Raw genomic sequence first — 22,015 nt, forward strand, 5'->3', positions numbered from 1 at the left:
TGGGGAGTAGTTATTTTGAAATGGCTGCAGTGGAACATCTACACTACTGCTATTTTGAAATAAGTGTTATTCCTCATGGAAAGCAGGAGTTATTATTTTGAAATACCCAGTCTGTTATTTTGAAATGATGGGCTTGGTAGTGTGGACGCTTTGCTTGTTATTTCTGATATAGGGTGTTATTTCAAAAGAACTCCCTAGCATAGACCAGAACTAAATGAGAAATGTGTGAGGGCCTGCTCTGAGGACCTCACTTTCCCGTGCGGTTAGTTTGACATCTTTTGCAAGCACTACATTCACTTTTATTAATTAAATGATATCCTTTGAGTGCTATGGAATTTCAAGTGCTAAGTGGGTATTTCAGAGTTAAGTCATGGCTTCTAAGCCTGGGAACTGCTGAAGTGGAAACAATCTGAAGTAAAGCCTATAGGGAGGGATCTATAGCTTATATAACGTTTCCTAATATCTCATTTGCTCCATTTAGTATTTTTACTTTGTTATTTATAATTATATTGAGATATAGTAGTAGGTTTGCAAGGAACACGTGAATTTGAGTCTATTTTGAATGATGAGTTGGTGAAACTGAAATTGCAGGGTTCCTTAAACACTAGACCTGTTGGACCATATCTACTGGCTAGTGTTCATTTGCACATTTTAGAAAGGCCTTGGCTTTTTATTTGTTTAAAAAAATTCCACTTGGTGGTGCTCGTCAATCTCTGCTTTCTTTGGGCTGTCTTACCCTTCTACAGGTATTGGGTGAGGAAATAGCCAAAGGTGTATTGTCCCTTACATGCCGAGGAACTAGCAGGTCTTTATATGTTGTTGCCTAGTCAAAAGAGTAGAAAAAAAAGGCAGGTTTAATGTTACACACAAAGGTGCTATGTAAAAATGGAGAAGGAAACCTGTGAGTCACATGCCTGCAAAGAACCAGAATGCTTTATAACTCTTCATGTTATTTAAATGATACATATAACCCACCACAAAAATTGCCTCTCACTCCAATGCATGCTGGATTGGCCCATCCTGATTTAACTAATACTAGAATTCTTATTTAGATATTAATGTTTTTGTCTAGCTCAGCAGTTCTCAAATTTTAACAACCCAAGGACTCCCATTACAATTTAAAAATGTTCAAGGACATTTTTGTTTTGTCCTTCTTTGGGGCCTTGACTCTGCTCATTCCATCCCACTGCTGTGTGTTGCTCACTTTGCCCCGCACTCACTCACTTTCACTTGGAATTGAGATACAGGTTTCAGGACTGGATCTGTGGGCTCTGGGGTGGGGTTGGGAATGAGGAGTTTGGGGTATGGAAGGGGTCTCTGGGCTGGCACAGGGGTTTGGTGTGTACAAGGGAGGTGAGGGGGTCCAGCGGAGGGGGCAGGCTCTGCATTGGGACCTGCCATGAGGGGTTTTGGAAACAGGAGGGGGCTCCAGGCTAGGACACGGGGTTGGAATGGGGGAGGGAGTGAGCGGGTCCTGGCCGTGCTTACCATGGCTCCCAGGACAGAGCTGCCAGGTCCCTATGGCCCCTCGGTGCAAAGTTCCTGGCCAGTGGGAGCTACAGAGCTGGTACTTGGGCAGGAGTAATGTGAAGAACCTTACTGGCTGCCCATGAGCCTGTGGGCCTTAAGGATCTGATGGCTGCTTTCAGGAGTTGTGTTTGTAGGTAGCCTGCCTCAGCTCCAGGAAGGGAGGAGTTGACCAGCGGGGCATGTGAACCCCAGTTTGAGAAATGTTGGTCTAGCTGGCTCCATAGAATTGAATGAGTTTAAACAAACTAACAGTAAAAATAACATGCTATCTGATTGAACTTTGGGAATAGTAATAGGAAATCATCAAATAGTGCTAGCTGAGTGAGTTGGCTCTCTTCTTCACTTTTATTAAAGATAATTAATGCCACAATGAAAATAAGAAGTAGCAATTCATGCAAGAAAACATTTGGAAGGCAGATGATCTATATTAAGTGTACTTAATGGTCATTTTTTCAACCATGAATTTAATCTTTCCGTACACTGAAATAACAGATTTGATCAGATGGGATAAGAGGCAGGAAATACCAGTTGCTACAACCCACTGTTTTTTGTAAGTGTAATCAATAATGATGATTGGAAATGCATCTTGGTTCTGTTGAATATTGGTAAGGAGCTTTAAAAACTTCACAAGGAAGCAGGCAGTTCATTATTTACTTTTCTTCTTAAGCAAAAAGGAGTGGGGAAAAACCCGAGGTGGGTGAGGTAGGGAAACAAAAAGGAAAAGAACAGTGTTGATTGCTGATTGTAATAATCAAATATGAGTCATAGTATTAGTTGTACAGATTGACAAAGAAGCAGCATAATAGGTTATGATTTACATTAATACCAGTCATACAGCTAAAGTATTTGGCAGGTGCCAGCTAGAGATTCATTTAGAGACATAGGTTGTAGCTACTGAAAAGAGTTGTCAGCATCAACTCCTTGTATTAGAAAATTCCTGTCAAGCAAATGAGATGAGTAGTACTCACAGAAATAGCATCTCTATACGTGGGAACAAAAGTGGGATTCTATTGTGTAACAGAAATGCGAAATAGTTTGAGGTTCAGAAGACGTGAAATGCTTCCAATAAAGAGCATCCGTAACAGATGGCCATACATTTAGGAACGCATTTCAGGTTTCTGCAATGATTCATGCATGCTAACAAAATCATCCAAGTCCTGTCCTCCCACATGGAGCAGTGGATATCGTTGTATCAACTGCTTTTTGATTTTTTAATTGGATGATTTTAACAGTTTATTAAACTGAAAAATCGTTATTATACAATCAAACCAAAGCACACTCCACCTACGTTGACACAGCAGTGTTATTCCGAAATAACATAGTTCACATCTACACTACAAGCAATTATTTCAACATCATGTCAAAATAATTTGAAGCTGCAGGATTTCTTACTCCGACTCCTGTAACTCTCATTTTGTGAGGAGTAAGGAAAGTTGGAGGAAGAGTGCTCTGCCCCAGACTTCCTGCTCTGTAGGCAGCGCCAAAAGCCTAAATAAGCTATTTTGAATTAAGCTACACAATTGATGTGGCTCAAGTTGCATAGCTTATTTCGGCTTTAGCCCTGCTGTATAGATATGCCCTCAGTGTTAACAGAAAATTAATGTCTGATCATCTTCATCTACTGTGCTGCACATATGCCATGATCCATTCATGTTTTGCTTCCTATTATTATCCAGAAGTGAGTGACACAATTCTGCTTGCATTTTAAAAATAACTCAATAAAGGAAAAGTAATGAGGAATCTGGTGGCACCTTAGGGTACGTCTACACTAAAAGCTTCTTTCGGAAAAAGCTATTCCAGAAGATATCTTCCGGAAGAGCTTATTTCGAAATAGAGCACCCACAGTACAGGGAAGTCTCAAAATTAGTGTGAGGCAGGTTCCCCGAATGTGGTTGCCCCAGGAGGCACTCGGGAGGAATGACTTAGAATGGCCCTGGTGAGGAGCTATTTCGACATAGCAGCAGTGGAGCATTCTCACACACCCTCTTCCAAAAGAACTTTTTCCGGAAGAGGTGTTATTCCTCATGGAATCAGGTTTACCAATGTCAGAAAAAGCCCTCCAATATTTCGATTTTCTTTCAAAATAACGCAATTGTTGCGTGGACAGTAGTATTGTTTTTCCAGAATAAGTCATTATTCCAGAATAACAGTGCAATGCAGATGCACCCTTAAAGATTAACAAGTTCATTTGGGCATAAGCTTTTGTGGGTTGCAGCTCATTTCATCAGACACATGAAGTGGAATCTTCATTTGGCATGGATTTATACATACATACAAAGATGGAAGTGCTAATGAGGCTAATTTAATTAAGGTGGACACTTGAGCAAAAAAAACTTTCAAAAACAGCCTTCAGCTTGAAACTGCAGAGCTGGAATTCATATGAAAACTTGACATCATCAGACTAAGTATGAATAGGGACTGGGAATCCTTTTTTACCACTGGTCCTCCATATAATGTAATGTAATGGGGCTCCTGGTTATTTTTTCTTAAACAGACTAACACTGCTCTCCCTCTGAAACTTGTCTCAATAAACAAAGAGAGAGAAGAAAAGTAGGCTTTGGAAAATGGGAGTCCTTCCAATTACCCTGGTGATCATAATACTGAGTTGGTTACCCCCAGCCATTCTGAATAGTAGTGGATGATGGGGGCCACTAGGTTTTTTATATTATTCCCAGAAGCACTGCACCTGCCCAGAAAGCAGTGATACTGCTTGCAAATGTGTTGCAGTTTTGGAAAGCTGTGCCCAGCTGATGTTTTGTACCTCAGTTGCAGTGTATCATTCTATGGAGGATAAATATCCGGAATGCCATTATAGTGCTGGGTAGAGATTTAAGGGATATGTGTGGGTATTCTCATTTTTCTGTCTTCTTAGATTTGTCTTTTCTGGCATGCCTACATTTCTCCCTATGTAGAAAAAAATATCTTTTTCTAATGAGATTTTTTTGTATCCCTCTCTTATTTCAGAACATAGCATTTAAACTAAATTGAAAAAGTAATGGAACATAATGGGCTGGTGTTTGAAACCTCTGTTACTGCAGATATAATTTGTAACTTACAATTAATAGTTGATGCAAGATAATTGCAGCTAATTCATACTGTCAAAAATACATTTCCAACTCTGTGACCTGTGGGCGCCTTGCCAGAGTTTGGATGCTTTATATGCTATAAATTTCACATGGAAAGATTGGAGATTGGATGATCTCCCTTTTAAAAAGTAGAGCTCCATACTTGCTCTACAATTACTAAAGAAAAATTGAGTGTCAAGTTTATTTCATTTGGAGTGAAATAAATCTCTGAATGAGTGGGCCAAATTCTACCCTTGAGTTTTAACTTGGCTTGTTTGTAATGGAATCTCCTTAGCCACACAGACATAGCTATGTAACAATTCTACATTGTGATGTTTTGCTACTATTATGTACAAGTGATGTACCATCAATAGCCATAGTACCAGGTTTAAACTTGGAGAAGCATTATTGAAATCAATAGATCCAGAGCAAGTAGAAAGACTGCTATTATCATCAATGGGCGTAAGATCAGGCCCATAGTGCAGTACGGTTGGTACACAAAATTTCCCAGCAGCAAACCTGTGGCATATAAATTCCAAATAATTGGGTTGTAAGATCTAACCAAACAGCTCCCATGTCTTGTAGGAAACCAGTGTAGGCAGGCCGCTCTATGGAAGCAGAGAGAGACAATAGGTATGTGCGTTGGCTATAAAATTTAGTGCAGTTTCTAAAATTATCTTTATATTCAAAGTTATAGTTAATTCAGAATAAATACTAATGTTAATTAGATTTTTTTATACAGAGCACTTGCACATTAAGGGTTCATGCCACTGGGTCAGAAAAATGTTAAACACACTATTACACAACATAGCAGTAATTTGCTGAAAGAGAAATGACTTAGGCATGTTGAATGCATTCAACTGCATATTGGGTGAGCTTTATGTAACTACTTCATGAGCAAGTTGATAATTTTGAAACAGTGAAATGGAAATCATATATCTTTCCCCAACGATCTGGTCCAAGAGATAAATGTAACTGGACTGCTTGGAAATAATGACCATAATATAATAAAATTTAATATCCCTGTGGTGGGAAAAACTTCTCAGCAGTCCAACACCATGGCATTTAATTTCAGAAAGGGGAACTACACAAAAACAAGGAGGATAATTAAACTGGAATTAAAATATACAGCAACAAAAGTAAAACCCCTGCAAGATGCCTGGACACTTTTCAAAGAGACCATAATAGAAGCCCAACTTAAATGTATACCCCAAATTAAAAAACACAGTACAGGCAGTCCCCGGGTTACGTACAAGATAGGGACTGTAGGTTTGTTCTTAAGTTGAATCTGTATGTAAGTCGGAACTGGAGTCCAGATTCAGCCGCTGCTGAAACTGACCGCCAGTTCTGACTTACATACAGATTCAACTTAAGAACCCCAAGCTTCCCCAAGTCAGCTGCTGCTGAAACTGATCAGCGCTGATTCCAGGAAGCCTGGGGCAGAGTAACTCTGCCTCGGGCTTCCTGTAGTCAGCGCTGGTCAGTTTCAGCAGCGGCTAACTTGGGGACGCTTGGGGCAGAGCAGCTGGGGTGCTGCTGGGTTGCTCCAGTAGCACCGCTCCTCGGCGCTACTGGACCAACCCAGCAGCACCCCAGCTGCTCTGCCCCAGGCGTCCTGATTCAGCCACTGCTGAAACTGACCAGCAGCGGCTGAATCAGGACACCTGGGGCAGAGCAGCTGGGGTGCTGCAGGGTTGGTCCAGTAGTGCCCAGAGCGGGTGCTGCAGGACCAATCCGCAGTGCCCCAGCTGCTCTGCTCCAGGGTCCAAAACAAAAGCCTGGTCTGCTGGGGGGCGGGCACACTATCCACGCCCCCCCCCCCCCAGCAGACCAGGGACACGGGGAGCAGAGCAGCAGCGGCAGCGGGGTGCCGCGCCCCTGAGGCTTTGCTCTGGCAAAGTCTCAGAGGCGTGGGACCCCCCCGCCCCCGCGGCTGCGGCTTCAGTCCCGGTGCCTGTGGTCTGCTGGGGACGGTCCCCAGCAGACCACAGGCACCCGGTCTCAAGCGGCAGCAGCGGCGGATCCCGCGCTTCTGAGGCTTTGCTCTGGCAAAGCCTCAGAAGCCCGGGAACCCGCCCGCTGCTGCCGCTTGAGTCCCGGAGCCTGTGGTCTGCTGGGGACGGTCCCCAGCAGACCACAGGCACCCGGTCTCAAGCGGCAGCAGCGGCGGTTCCCGCGCTCCTGAGGCTTTGCTCTGGCAAAGCCTCAGAAGCGCGGGAACCCGCCCGGTGCCCCTGGTCTGCTGCAGACGGTCTCCAGCAGACCAGGGGCACCGGAGCAGCTTACGAACGGGGCTTTCTCGCCCCGGAGCTCGCAGGTAGCAATCCGCTACCTCGACCTCCGGGGCGAGAGCCCCGTTCGTAAGTACGGATCCGACATAAGTCGGGGACTGCCTGTAAAAGACTAAAAAAAGTGCCAATGAGGCTTAACATCCAAGTAAAAGAAACAGTGAGAGATAAAAAGGCATAATTTAAAAAGTGGATGTTAAATCTTCGTGAGGAAAATAGAAAGGAACATAAACTCTGTCAGATTAAGAGTACGGCTACACTGTGGGGGTTTTTTTTGGAAGAGGTATGCAACTAGTGCTCGCATTTGCATACCTTCTTCCGTGCTTTTTTCCAGAAGAGGTTTTTCTGCCATTTAGCCCCGTCTACATGGGGCCAAATGTCGGGAAAAAAATCCCTCTTTAGAAAGGCCCTGTAAACCTCGTTTGGGCCCTCCTAATGGGACCCTAGTTTGATGTCTTTTAGATCTGGGGTTCTGGTTGTAGCACATCTAATCTATGCAGGACTCTCGGGTGATAGTGGTTAACTTCTGAACAACTGTCTTACTTCCAAACTTCGCCAAATGGTAGGCTCCACAGTTTGCAAGCTTTGTATCTTTAACTGATATTGCACCACGCTTGTGAAAGTGGTTGGTAACTAATAAAAGTGAATGCTTTACCATACCACTTAGTTGTCACATTGTCTGGTTTTGTTTCTTTTTTAAAAGTAAATGTTGCTCCTAGTTTTTGTGCCACCATGTTACAACACCGTATAAAGTACCCACGTGTAAAAACAAATGTGAATTTTACTGTAAAAAGTTTACTGGGGAAAAATTGTAACTATACCTTCCTGGTCCCACAAAATTTCCAATCCAGTTTTCCAGGCACATGAAATTTCTTTCTGTAAGACATAGAAATTAGGGGAGCTCTAATATTGCTGAGTTTTGCCCATAAATAATTAGCGTAACTGTGTGGAATTGGCTTGAAAATGTCTTTGAGAACATGTCACATTCATATACATATGACATTGATGAACTTGTTAGGAAAGTCAACCCTGGAGGAAAACATGAACTTCTATTTAAAAATATTAAGCCCTAATACCTGTGCAGTTAGCCTGGGAATGTAAATCAGTATGAAAATATGTAAACTAGTCATGGGAGCTGAGTGGAACAAGCAGACTGGTCCACTTCTATAACATAAGGAATCATTTTGCTTACCATCTCCCAGAGGTAATCACTCTGCATATGGATGTGGTAAAGGGAAAATGAGTCACTTATGGGAGTCAGAGTGGACTAGTCAAAAAATGACTAGCTTAAGTTTCAAATAGCAAGAACATTAATTCAAATAATCTTCAATGCTCAAATTAACCTTTTTTCTCCCTTTGCAGAGGATATTTCTCAAAGCCAAAAGCGAGGATGAAATTTTTGCACATCTTGGCTTGGATTACCTTGAACCCTGGGAAAGGAATGCGTAAAAATATGCTTTCTTCAGTACACAGCTTTGGTATATCTTTGTGTTTGTATTAGCGTATTATCTTTGTGTTTGTAGTATCCTTTTGAATTAGATATCTAAGTTAAAAGCATCAAATGTCTTTATTTATAAAGACAATTACCAAATAAAATATTAGTTAGAATTCACTATAGATGTTGATGTTTTATGTGCTCCTAGAATAAAGATCTATTGTAGCCCTGCAAACTTCTGTGCTTAAGTCATGCGCGCAAAATGTGAGTCTCCACGGTATTACTCCAGTTTTATGCTGATGGAGTTAAACTACAACTATCGGACTAAAACTATAAAGTGTTGCAGCGTGAATCAGAATGAAAATATATACTTGGTTGAGCTTGTGGTGGACTTACACTGAACTCTCCTACATGTCGCTGTTTGTCTTTGACTCAATATATTTTGAATGCCACATCCGCTCAATTCCAACATTTCAGATAATGTTCTAGGTATCAGTGGCCTGAACCCTATTGATTTTGGGGGAAAATTAGAAAACCAAAAGGGAAAAAAATAAGGGAGCCCTTAGGAGTAAAAAGAAACACCAGGAGTTACTGGTACATTGCAAAAACCCTGTCTGCCCCAGGCTAAGTAGGGAAGGGTGGCAGGTGGCTCTGGGCCCCTAGACTGCTTCAGCTAGCCCAATAGTGGCAACCAGGAGCTCTGAGACTGCAGCAATGGCAGCCAAGAGCTTCTGGGTTCAGGCAGCAATTTGAAGGGCCCAGGGCTCTGGCCACCGCTGCTGCAATAGTGACAGGCAGGAGCACCAGGATCTTTTCAATCACCAGACCCTGTGGCAACTGCCCTTTTGTGTCCCTCACCCCCGTCATCAGTCCTGCCAGTAGGGCCCAGCAGCAATTGTCTGTAGGTCAATAGCTCTTTCCATCTTAACACCTCTCATCATCTTCCAGCATGACAATACTCCACCTCACCCCTGCCTATGCTCCCAATAAAGTTTAATGTATTGACATTCTGAACGATTTTTCTGCCAGGTAAGTCTGCTTCCTCCCTCACAAGTCTGCTTTCTGCATTATGCTGATTCATGAAGCACCCTTCCATTGTGTTTTGCATTGTGATACTGACTCTTAAGCAGCAATGGAGATTTTTCAATCCTAGTGCAATAGAATAAAAGCTACAGTTGCTCATCTAAATACAATGCTTAATTCAGGGCAAAAATAATCAGAAATTAAACTTTAGGATTGTGCCATTTCTGCATACTTCATACCATAGCGGAATTAATTAACATCCTGGTGTCCGCATAAACTACTTGCATCTTATAACTCCCATCTTGCCTGCAAATACATTTCTCTCAGTTATGTCACCTGAAAAAGTATATGACAAATATAGTTATACTAGTCAGCTACCCTAACACTGGAGAAAACATAGCATCATTTTTATCTCATTTTTCTGTCACTTTTTCTCAGACTTTTTTATTATTTGGCACATGGAAAATGAATATATTTCTTGCAAAAAAATGACAAGGTGAAATAACTAAGATTCACAGAGAATTCATGAGTTACAAAAATTACTATTATTGAGTGAGGTTCTAATTCCTGGGAGAGGTTTTCTGATTTGAGTTATACTGGAATCAAACTAGATCTGGGTGGGAAACCTTTGGACTGGGGCCATTGACCCACAGAAAAATTGGGCGGGGGCCACACATAAATAAGAAGCAAAAAACCCAAATAAAACCTCAGACATGGCCTCCAGGTGGTAAGCAGAAATAATTTTTAAAAAGTTACACTCACCTCACTTATGTATCTCGGGGCACCAAAGTTCCCCTCACACTCCAGCCCTGCGAGGAGGCGCCAATCCCCAAGGGCCAGATTAACTCTTCTGGGGATCCTGGCTATTGGATTTTATGGGCCCACCCTAGGCTATGGCATATGGCCAAAATCAGGGGTTTGGTGTGTGGGTGGAGGCTTCCAGGGAGCGGGCTGAGGGTGGGGTTGCAGGTTCTGGGTGAAGGTAGGGTGCAGAAGTGAAATGGGGGTTCAGGGTGTGAGTGGGAGCTAGGGTCTGGGTGGGAGGTAGGGTGCAGGAGAAGACTGGAGTGCAGGGTGAGGTGAGGGTTCAGGGTCTGGGCAGCAGTAGAAGTGCAGGATCAGGCTAGAGTGAAAGAGGTCTGATTGGGAGCGGGATGCTGAGTCTGAGCAAGAGGAAAGAGGCGCAGAAGAAGTGAGTTACAAAGGACCTCGGGCAATGAGTAGGCTCAGCAAATAAGACAAATAGAAGCAAAGTCAGAAGATAAAGTATGTGTTGTTTTCTTGTACAGCCTTTGCTAACAAGAACAAGCTGTATAATTATGAAGCAAGAACAAAGTACAGGTACACTACTCCATTGGAAAGACGCCAGCAGATGGCAAGGAGAAGATGGAAATGCTTCACAGTTACTCTGCTTCAGCATTCACTAAACAGTTATCAATTATAACAGGATGCTTATTGCATTAATAGAGGCCAAGCCAACAAGGTGTGGAGTTTCCTATTGATTTCAAAAGCACTTGAAAGGGCTCAGCACCCTACAGGATTGGCCCCTCAATTAAGAAAGGGAGAGGTCCTGAGGGGGACTTAGGATGGAGCAGGTTAAGGAAAACAAAATCTAAATCACATATTGTAATCAAGACAACCTGCTACAATCCCCTAAAGTGTTAGTGAGACTGCCAGAGCTACTGGTAATAATTCTTGTGAACTCAAGAGGAGAGGTGAGGCCCAGGGGATTGGGAAAGGAGAAAGTGTAAAAAGGGCAGACCTGTGTTTATGAAGGGAGGAGGCTAAGCCAGAATTTCAGATCAGTAATCGTAATATGTAATACGTTGCTGGGATGATTAATAGACTTTATTTTTTTAAAGCACCTAGAGGAAAATAAAGTGATAAATCATGGGTAACATAGGCTCATCAAAAACAAATCATACCAAACTAATCAAGTGTTGGAGTCCCTAGAGGTTGTTTTAAAAATGTTCCTGCTGCCATGCCAAAGCAATTTGGTAAAGGGTGGGGAGAGGAGAGCATAGTAATTTTTAATAAGCTTCTGAGGTCTAACAGTTGATTGGTGACTCCGCCTTTGGGAAAACCAGAAGCCTTTACAAAGTAAGAGTAAAAATCACAATATGCTTAATATTTTTCATATAATTCAGATAATTTTCAATGGCTATCAAATATCCAGGAATATCTGGTGTCATGTTTACGAGCAATAAACAGGTTTTCATTTCCCACATTCTTTAGGCATTGTTCTGTTTTAGTGACAGATGAAGAAAAAAAATGGTAAAGAAAATTATTGCTCCAGACTGTCTCTTTCAATCCCTTTAAAGCTATCCTAACAGCAATGAGCAATGTCAGGGCATGCCTTACTTAGGCTGTAGATAACAGCACCAGTGGACCTGAATGACTCTCCACAGAATTTTGATAACAAACAGCGTAGCTCTTTGCACAGATTGCATTATGTATAAATAAACTCAGCAGTGCCCAAGGTTTCTGATGCTGAGATTGCTCTGCGAACTTGTCAGAAACCTGAGATCTATCTGTAATTTGTGTGTGGATATGGATACACACACACCATTTAAAAAAAAATGAAAATCAGCATATTTCTCTGTATTGTCTTTCTGAGCTCTGTAAAGTTGTGTTTTACATTGCACACAAACCCTGATTTTACTTCTGCCAAAACTGCTGGACATTATACTTTTAGGTTATGTGAGTTTTCTTGTTATTCACAGAGTTCTGTGCCAGTGTGAAATGGACTCTCCCACCTAGAGTATTCTCCCCATGACATACTTTGTTCCATCAGCAACAATTTAACATAATATACTCCTGGGACAAAAAACATTCAGGCTGTGTCTAGACTGGCAAGTTTTTCCGGAAAATCAGCCGCTTTTCTGGAAAAACTTGCCAGCTGTCTACACTGGCTGCTTGAATTTCCGGAAAAGCACTGACGATCTCATGTAAGATCGTCAGTGATTTTCCGGAAATACTATGCTGCTCCCGTTTGGGCAAAAGTCTTTTTCCGAACAGCACAGTACTGTTTTCCGCAAAAAAGCCCCGATCGCGAAAATGGCGATCGGGGCTTTTTTGCAGAAAAGCGCGTCTAGATTGGCCACGGACGCTTTTCCACAAAAAGTGCTTATCCAGAAAAGCGTCCTGCCAATCTAGATGCAGTTTTCTGAAAATTCTTTTAACAGAAAACTTTTCCGTTAAAAGCATTTCCGGAAAATCATGCCAGTGTAGACGTAGCCTCAGTGAGGAAAATGAAGAGTTCCATAAAAAAAATGAACACTGAGACCTTGGATAGTTTTGCAGGACCAACAGACTTCTGTCTGAATGACTGTTGGTGCAATAACATTCCAATATGAGCATTGCCACTGGTTTTGCTTGCTGGCAGGAAGTGACTTGAAATTTGGAAACAGGGTAACCAACGAGCGGAGGTGCAATCATTGTAATAAGATGGACCAACTAGTGTTTACCCAGCTGCATTTATGCATTAGATCTTAGTCTTTCCTGTACTTTGCTGCAAACGTGGCTGCTATCCTTGCCTACCAATTGCCCTTGTTTCCAAATCTTTGTTCATCAGACATCTTTTATTGTGATCAGTTAACACCAGACACACTGTGTCTTAGCTGATTAGATAGTGCCTCAAGGAACAGCACCACTTGATAAGTTCCCCCATCCCCGCATCCAACCAATACACTGTCCTGACATCTACCCACATGCATTTGCAATTTATCTTGTACAAGCTGTTGTGTGGAAGGAACTATATGTTCCCTTTATCAGACTCTCAGTTTAATCCGTTTCAGTCGTAACCTTTGTAGTTTGGAATGATATGGATCTCAAGGTACCCAGAATCTCTACCTGGGCTCTGTTCCAACTCTGAGGCAGTTCCTATTCAAACAGTTCCCTTGTGTGCTGGCTCCCTTCCCCATCTTCTTCACAAAAGTGATGCTCTCACCCGGAGGCTTGGATTCTTGTTCTCTTTTTCCCACTTCATATCTTCTGTCCCTTTTCAAGCACATTAGATATTTGATATTACAGTTCTTGCCATTCAGTAAAGTAGGGCACTCTATCATTCCAGTGCCACTCCTTAAGTTAGTGGACAATAGGATAAACAGCAAAACCAGGAATGTTATTGGCTGAACAGATCATCCTTTATTTCTCCTCCTTGATACTCACGCCACCCTTTCGGCTCTGTCCCCAGCCAGATGCCACTGACACCCTTTACTTCTTTCTGTGAAGAGGTGTTCCTGGTAGTTCCTCTCATTGAAGGCTTTCTGAGTGGATCATTCTGAGAATCTGTCGAATATGGGTAGGGGCGGGGCGGGGCAGGGCATTCTCACAAGTTGCATAGTGCTTACAACTCCTACTAATTACTAATTTGTCTTAGAGTGTTAAATACACAAAGACATCTATCCTAGCCCCTTTACTCACACAAAGTGGCTCTAACCCCAGATGATCGCCACTATGTAGAGAAATCTAGATATACCACAAAACTGCTATAGTGGCTTCTCCGCATCCCCTGTTCCCCATGACTCCACTGGAGATATTTAAGAGCAGGTTGGACAGATATCTATCAGGGATGATCTAGATGGTGTTTGGTCCTGCCGTAAGGGCAGGGGACTGGACTTGATGATCTCTCAAGGTCCCTTCCAGTTCTAGTATTCTATGATCCTATGAATGAGGATCTCATGTGCCCTAGCAATCCTTGGCTGTATCTAGACTGGCCAGTTTTTCCAGAAAATCAGCAGCTTTCCCGGAAAAACTTGCCAGCTGATTACACTGGCCGCTTGAATTTCCGGAAAAGCACTGACCGTCTCATGTAAGATTGTCAGCGTTCTTGCGGAAATACTATGCTGCTCCCATTCGGGCAAAAGTCCTTTTGCGCAAAACTTTTGTGCAAAAGGGCCAGTGTAGACAGCACAGATTTGTTTTCCGCAAAAAAGCCTCGATCGCGAAAATGGTGATCGGGGCTTTTTTGCAGAAAAGCGCGTCTAGATTGGCACGGATGCTTTTCTGCAAAAAGTGCTTAAAAGCATTTCTGGAAAATCATGCCAGTCTAGACGTAGCCCTTGACTTCTGTAACAGGACCTTGAGGCTATTCACAGTCCTGTGAAGAGCTTCCTTCAGGACCAAAAAAATGACAAGGGCATCTTTGTTCCCCCTTGCCTTCAGCTGCACCAACCACTCCTTGGGAACAGCATCAATTTGTTTTCAAAATTGTATCCAGATTGCTCTTGAGGGAATACAGCTGCTTCAACTTGGCCCTTGTTGTGTGGTGAATGCAGAAGATCAAACTAGTGATCCATTAAGTCTGGTATGTTGTCCAAGGCTGCAATTAACACCTGATTCTTGGAAAAAATGGGAACCTCCCCCCAACAGTGTCCCTTCATAAATTTCAAATCCAGTTATGCTATTTAACACAAGAGGCTCGTATTGCCTGGTGAATGAGAAAGAGTTAATAAAAAATCCTTTATTATATAAAACAACATCCCCCGTCCTCTTAGCTCGTACTCAAGGAGTTGCCTAATCACTCACAACACAGATCAATCCATAATATGTTTTGGCCTAAGGCTGTTTACTAAAGTCAAATTGTGTCTGTTCCAATATCACCTCACTCAATGTCAAAGCACTACTAGAAAAGGTTCCGCTCTATTCAGTCCTTTTTAAAATCCCACATTAAACAAAAATTTAAAAAAAAAACTTTCTTCGGTCCATATGTGTAAAACGCTAGCCAAAAAACCCCAATCCTTAAATTCAGCCTTTAATCCAATACTTTCCAATCCAAACATTAAGATTTTTTTTTTATTTTAACTGGTTACATGGACAATCTACATTGCCTGCCTCAAGATTACTACTAAACTACATATCCCATGGGCTCATTGGGTGGAAGTCAAAGATCAGAGTATTCCTCAGCTAAAACCCCTCAGTGTGCAGCCAGTCACTGTCATTAGTGAGAGAGGGCCAGCAGTGAGGATACCATGTGTGCTACTTAGGTTACCATGTGTGCTACTACTTTCACTTGCTCCTGTTAGTATTAGCAAACAAAGTAATTTGACAAATAAAAAGCCACAACCTAAACTAGAACTTGGCTCACCAATCTAGCACAAGCTTTGTTAGAGCACACTGGTCTGCTCAAAACAACATGAAGGTTCAAAAGGATTGCTCGAAGCAATAAGCTTTTGAATGCCTTTCCCATTCAACTTCCACATCCTGAGGGACAAATGTTCACATAAAGACATGTCAAAGGCATTCATTACAACAAACAAACAAATGCCACTCACCAGCTGGGGTTAGGAGAACTCCTTCACTTGCCCACTGGTATATATGCAAGTACTTGACACATACCTCTTGTGTGTTGATTTTCCTCTAATTGCTTCAGTCCTTCATTGCTAGGAGGTTATTCATTAACACCTAAAAGAAAGAAAATAGCAGACAAGGCAATTTCAAATGAATACATTACATCTATATTCCTGTTGTAATGGAGCTCAGTACTACTACTTTAATGTCAGTTATGGGCTGGAAAATGGATGATGTATAATATAGCAAAAAAAAAAAAACCCAGTGCCAACTGTTTGAAGATTCATCAATCAACCTGTATAGAGTATATGTCAATATTTGAAGTGTATCTTCCATAACAGGGATAGGTAAAAATTTTTATTGGGGGCCATACTGAGATTTGGGTAAGTGGTCAAGAAGGGCCAAACTTTTATGCCTTCTTCTACACCCCCGCAAAATCTCTCAGCTTCTATTAGCAGGAAACCAGCCAATAGGAGCTGAGAAATTGCTACAGCATCCCACATCCTTAGCAAAATCTTTTGACTCCTAATGGCCAGTTTCCAGCCAACAGGAGCTGAGAGATTTGCTGGAAACAGGGGCCGTGCATAAAGCCTCACCTTGCAGCACAGAGAACTGCAGGGAACAGCTAGCTGTTTTGAGTGGTGCTGCTCCATGGTGCAGACTGGGGATATAGAGTAAAAGTCTTGGCAGGCTGGATCCAGCCCACTTCTGTTCTATAAGTGTGCTTCCCTTCCTGAACTATTTTTATGCTTGTATAACAATAAGAAGTTCAATGGTATTATGCTTTATTTATACCATTGTAACCAAAAGTAGAATCCTGTGTTAAATTTAGGCCCTAACCTTCAATCTGATCTATATGGAGTGATCCTTGAACCTGGATGAAGCCCTACTGATGTTAGTTGGACTCCACATGGATACAAATTTCCACTACAGGGATCCAATTACAGGATTAGGCTCCTGAGAGCCTATGTTCCTGGTGGCAGAAATTGTGTCTTCTGTGTTTCTTCTAGTACAAAGCCAATAAGCAAATAATATAATCAAACATGGGACATAACTTATAGCTTAAGACCTCTTACTTCAAATGCATGAGATGCAGAGAAGGTAACCTAATTTTTGTAGTAGTGAAAACATGAACCAGGGTTGCAAATAGGTCATGGGTATAGTCAACAAGTTGAGCTTTTTGAAAATACTACAAGGTGCTCTGCCACGTGATTGTATGCAGGGCAAGAATCTAAGAAAGGCACCAAAATGAGGCAGACTCTGGATGAGTGGGCCTCTTAACTAAGACTGTTAGCAACAGATGGCTGCTTTGACAATTGGGATGGCATGCTAAAAGAGTGAATTTAAATGCCTACACAACCCAAATAAGTGCAAGAAAGTGCCTACATGAAGGAACTTTATATTTGGACTCATTTTGAAAGGCCATGTGAAATCATTAGCAAACAAAGCATTACAATGTGTTAAAAAGAAGACAGGATAAACCAAAAAGAAATAGCCTTTAGAAAAATCAAAACCCACACATGTAACCAATCAGCCGTGGAGTTAATATTGCACTAATACCTGTCCAAAAGAAAACACAGGAAGAGCCTCTGAGAGATGCAATATGTCATTTGGTAAGAGTAGGTAGTTCCCTATGCTCAACAACATGCGTTTACAATGTGATTCGTCATTGTTATTGCAGATGCAGACTAACTCAGCTACCCCTCTGAGACTTGTCAACATGATTTTAGTTTGTGGCACATAAAGCCACTATGTAAAGCCTAGAAGAACTGATCAGCAGTGATGTAAAGTGTTGGACAAATTAGCCACAGGCAAATGGATGAGAATAGCGAAGACAAATGATGATGAGCTATTATTAGTTGCACATGTCAAAGATCAGGGTGTAATATTTGTAAAACACTAATTGATGTCTGCTGCATGGGTTGTTTTAAAAGCACATTTGGGAGTTCAAATAAACTGCATTACATTACTGGAGTTCAAGAAAAATAAATGGAATAAAATCTCACTGCATGATGAAAGAGCTCTCTAAATGGGCCTGTGGAGGAGAGTATGAATCCTGCACCAGGCAGGAAGGAAGGGTTAAGGAGTTACTCTGGGCTGAATGGCCTTCTCTGTTGCCTCTGCAAGTCATGTCAGCAGGGGAGGAAGAATTCTAAAGGGGGAGAAGCTCAACTCAAAGACAGTCAGCCCTACAGGAAGATTATGCTGTCAATCATACCAGCTCCCAGGAGAAGTTTGACAGAGGACAGAGCCTTCTCCCTCGCCTAGAAAAAGACCCAGACTCCCTGAGGCAAAAGTGGATTGGATCATATTCCTTCAGGGAACAAATCAGCAGACTTGGAGAAAAACTAGGCCTGTTCAAGGCCTCCCTGAAGGAGGAGACACTTAGGGTTGCCAGGTGTCCGGTATTGAACTGGACAGTCCAGTATTTTCACCTCCTGTCTGGTAAAAAAAAATTCAGAAAATACCGGACACCTAAAATGTCTGATATATTCTGATTTTTTCCCTGGCCAGGAGGCGAAAATCCTGGGTGCTTACCGGGTTCCACAGGGGAGCTATCCGGCCCAGCGTAGGGAGGCAAGATGGTGAGTGGCCACCAGCAGCCTGTTAGGGCCAAAAAGCCTCAAAAGTGTTTCTTAAAGGGGCCACACTTTTTTTTTAAATTTATTTATTTGTTTATTTATTTTGCTTAACTCTCAAGATCCTTTTTTTTTTCTAAAGAATTTTTTCCCTGGTAGTTTTTTTTGGGGGGGGAGGAGGAGTCAGTATTTTTGGTTAAACCATCTGGCAGCCCTAGAGAAACTGGCACTGACTTCTCATTTCCTTTTCCTTTACTTATTTTTCTGCTCCTACTTTGTGGCTGTGTCTACATTGGCCCCTATTCCGTAATAGGGATGCTAATGTAGCACTTGGGAATAGGCAAATCTGCGGGGGATTTAAATATCCCCCGCGGGATTTGCATTTTCATGGTTGCCGCTTTTTTCCGGCTTGTAGATAAGCCGGAGAAAAGCGCCAGTCTGGACGCGATCCTCCGGAAAATAAGCTCTTTTCCCACTTTCAAGCTGGAAAAAAGCCGGAAAAAAGCGGCAGCCATGAAAATGCAAATCCTGCGGGGGATATTTAAATTCCCCGCGGATTTTCCTATTCCCAAGTGCTATATTAGCATCCCTATTATGGAATAGGGGCCAATGTAGACGTAGCCTGTTAGTTTCCCTTCTGGGATCCTAGAGAAAGTACACATTCAGAGAGACATGGCTGGGGGGCTGAGACTCTTTCCCTGTGACAAGACTATTGTGTATCTCCATCTAAGGGTATGTCTATACAACAGCATTATTTTGGAGTAACTGACCTTATTTCAAAATAACAAAATGCGCGTCTACACAGTAAGCCATTATTTTGAAATAATATCAAGCTGGAGGACTCCTTGCTCCAGCTTCTGTAACCCTCATCTCATGAGGAGTAAGGGAAATCAAATAAAGAGCATTTTTCCTTCAACTTCCTGCTGTGTAGACAGTGCCAAAAGCCAAGTTAAGCTATTTCAACTTCAGCTATGCAATTGACACAGCTGAAGTTGCGCAGCTTATTTAGACTTTTGCCCTGCAGTGTAGACGTGCCCTAAGTAACTTGTGATACCCCAAGCATAGAAATACTGGAACCCTGACAGAGTGATTAGTGTGTAATTGTCATCACAAGGTATTGTCATAGAATCATAGAACTATAGAGCTGGAAGAGACCTCAGAAGGTCATCAAGTCCAGCCCCCTGCCCTAGGCAGGACCAATCCCAACTTAATCAACCCAGCCAGGGCTTTGTTAAGCTGAGACTTAAAAATCTCTAGGGATGGAGACTCCACTACTTCCCTAGGTAAACCATTCCAGTGCTTCACCACACTCCTAGTGAAATAGTTTTTCCTAATATCCAACCTGAACCTCTCTCACCGCAACTTGAGACCATTGTTCCTTGTTCTGCCATCCGTCACTACTGCGAACACCTTTCTCCAGCTTCTTTGGAACCTCCCGTCAGGAGTTGAAGGCTGCTATCAAATCCCCCCTCACTCTTCGCTTCTGCAGACTAAACAGACCCAACTCCCTCAGCCTCTCCTCATAAGTCATATGCTCCAGCCCCCTAATCTTTTTGGTTGCCCTCCTCTGGACCCTCTCCAATGCATCCACATTCTTTTTGTAGTGGGGGGCCCAGAACTGGACACAACACTCGAGATGTGGCCTCACCAGAGCCAAATAAAGGGGAATAATCACATCTCTGGATCTGCTGGCAATGCTCCTCCTAATGCAACCCAATATGTCATTAGCCTTCTTGGCTACAAGGGCACACTGTTGACTCATATCCAGCTTCTCATCCACTGTAACCCTCAGGTCCTTTTCTGCAGAACTAGTACTTAGCTGGTTGGTCCCAAGCCTGTAACAATGCTTGGGATTCTTCCGTCCCAAGTACAGGACTCTGCACTTGTCTTTGTTGAACCTCATCAGATTTCTTGTGGCCCAAACCTCCAATTTGTCTAAGTCACTCTGGACCAGTGGTTCCCAAACTTTTCAGCATCACGCCCCCTTTTGCTCAGCAAAACTTGTTAAGCAAAAAAAAAAAAAAAAAAAAAAGGAACTGACCGGAGCTGAAAAACAAAAATAGCACCAAAACTTGGGGGGGGAACACCAAAACTTGGGGGGGGAGGGTTCAATTATATGGGGGGGGTGAGCTGGATCACCTCGAACCCCCCCTGGAATTTTTTCATGCCCCCCCAGGGGGGCACATGCCCCAGTATGGGAACCCATACTCTGGACCCTGTCTCTGTCCTCGAGTATATCTACCTCTCCCCCTAGTTTAATGTCATCTGCAAACTTGCTGAGGGTGCAATCCATCCCCTCATCCAGGTCATTAATAAAGATATTGAACAAAGTCGGTCCTAGAACTGAACCTTGGGGCACTCCACTAGAAACCGACCGCCATCCTGACATCGAGCCATTGGACCCGACCTTCTAGCTAGCTTTCTATCTATCTTACTGTCCCTTTATCCAAACCACATTCCCTTAACTTGCTGGCAAGAATATTGTGGGAGACCGTATCAAAAGCCTTGCTAAAGTCAAGGTATATCACATCCACTGACATTCCCATGACTACAGAGCCATTTACCTCATCATAGAAGCTAATCAGATTGGTCAGGCAGGACTTGCCCTTTGTGAATCCATTCTGACTATTCTTGATCACTTTCCTCTCTTCCAAGTGCCTCAAAATGGATTCCTTAAGGATCCCTTCCATGATTTTTCCAGGAACCGAGGTAAGACTTACTGGCCTATAGTTCCCTGGATCGTCCTTCTTCCCTTTTTTGAAGATGGGCACTACATTTGCCTTTTTCCAATCATCCGGGATCTCTCCTGATCTCCACGACTTTTCAAAGATAAGGGCCAAAGGCTCCTCAATGACATTTGCCAACTCCCTCAGTACCCTCGGATGCATTAAGTCCAGACCCATGGATTTGTGTACGTTTAGCTTTTCTAAATAGTTCCTAACCTGTTCTTTACCCACCAAGGGCTGTCCATCTTCATCCCATCTTACGTCACTTAGCACATTAGTCTGGGAGCTGACCTTATCCATGAAGACAGGGGCAAAGAAAGCATTGAGTACTTCAGTTTTCCCCACATTATCTGTCACTAGGTTACCTCCTTCATCCAGTAGGGGCCCCACACCTTCTCTAATCACCTTGGGTATGTCTACACTACCCTCCTAGTTCGAACTAGGAGGGTAATGTATGCATACCGCACTTGCTAATGAAGCCCGGGATTTGAATTTCCCGGGCTTCATTAGCATAAGCGGGGAGCCGCCATTTTTAAATCCCCGCTGCTTCGAACCCCGTGTAGCGCGGCTACACGGGGCTCGAACTAGGTAGTTCGGACTAGGGTGCCTATTCCGAACTACCGGTACTCCTCGTTTCACGAGGAGTAACGGTAGTTCGGAATAGGACCCTAGTCTGAACTACCTAGTTCGAGCCCCGTGTAGCCGCGCTACACGGGGTTCGAAGCAGCGGGGATTTAAAAATGGCGGCTCCCCGCTTATGCTAATGAAGCCCGGGAAATTCAAATCCCGGGCTTCATTAGCAAGTGCGGTATGCATACATTACCCTCCTAGTTCGAACTAGGAGGGTAGTGTAGACATACCCCTTCTTCTTGCTAACATGCCTGTAGAAACCTTTCTTGTTATCCTTCACATCCTTTGCCAGTCACAATTCCAATTGCACTTTCATCTTCCTGATAACCCTCCGGCATTCTCAAGCTATACATTCATAGTTCTCCCCGGTCATTTGTCCAAGTTTCCACTTTTTGTAAGTTCCCTTTTTGTGCTTAAGTTCACCAAGGATTTCCCCTGTAAGCTAATC

General features: G+C 42.9%; 1 protein-coding gene and 1 long non-coding RNA gene across 7 annotated transcripts in view; one reads left to right on the forward strand and one right to left on the reverse strand.

Annotated features, from left to right (window-relative positions):
• The window catches only part of DNTT (DNA nucleotidylexotransferase), a 191,483-nt gene extending 182,685 nt beyond the window's left edge, over positions 1 to 8,798 (forward strand). For 2 of the 6 annotated variants that reach the window (XM_075935207.1, XM_075935206.1), the window contains exon 13: positions 8,246 to 8,798. In XM_075935207.1, the coding sequence (XP_075791322.1) occupies positions 8,246 to 8,332 (87 nt within the window). In that variant the 3' untranslated portion in view covers positions 8,333 to 8,798. The remainder of the gene's footprint in view (positions 1 to 8,245) is intronic. The other 4 variants (XM_014581825.3, XM_025179760.2, XM_075935208.1 and 1 more) reach the window with 3 other exon arrangements.
• The window catches only part of LOC142830421 (uncharacterized), a 37,215-nt gene continuing 20,268 nt past the window's right edge, over positions 5,069 to 22,015 (reverse strand). The window contains exons 2-4 of the long non-coding RNA XR_012905642.1: positions 15,681 to 15,746; positions 7,705 to 7,759; positions 5,069 to 5,203 (exon numbers count right to left, since the gene is read on the reverse strand). This is a non-coding gene — a long non-coding RNA (uncharacterized LOC142830421). The remainder of the gene's footprint in view (positions 5,204 to 7,704; positions 7,760 to 15,680; positions 15,747 to 22,015) is intronic.

This window comes from Pelodiscus sinensis, chromosome 8 (assembly GCF_049634645.1).
Source record: "Pelodiscus sinensis isolate JC-2024 chromosome 8, ASM4963464v1, whole genome shotgun sequence".
NCBI lineage: Eukaryota > Metazoa > Chordata > Testudines > Trionychidae > Pelodiscus > Pelodiscus sinensis.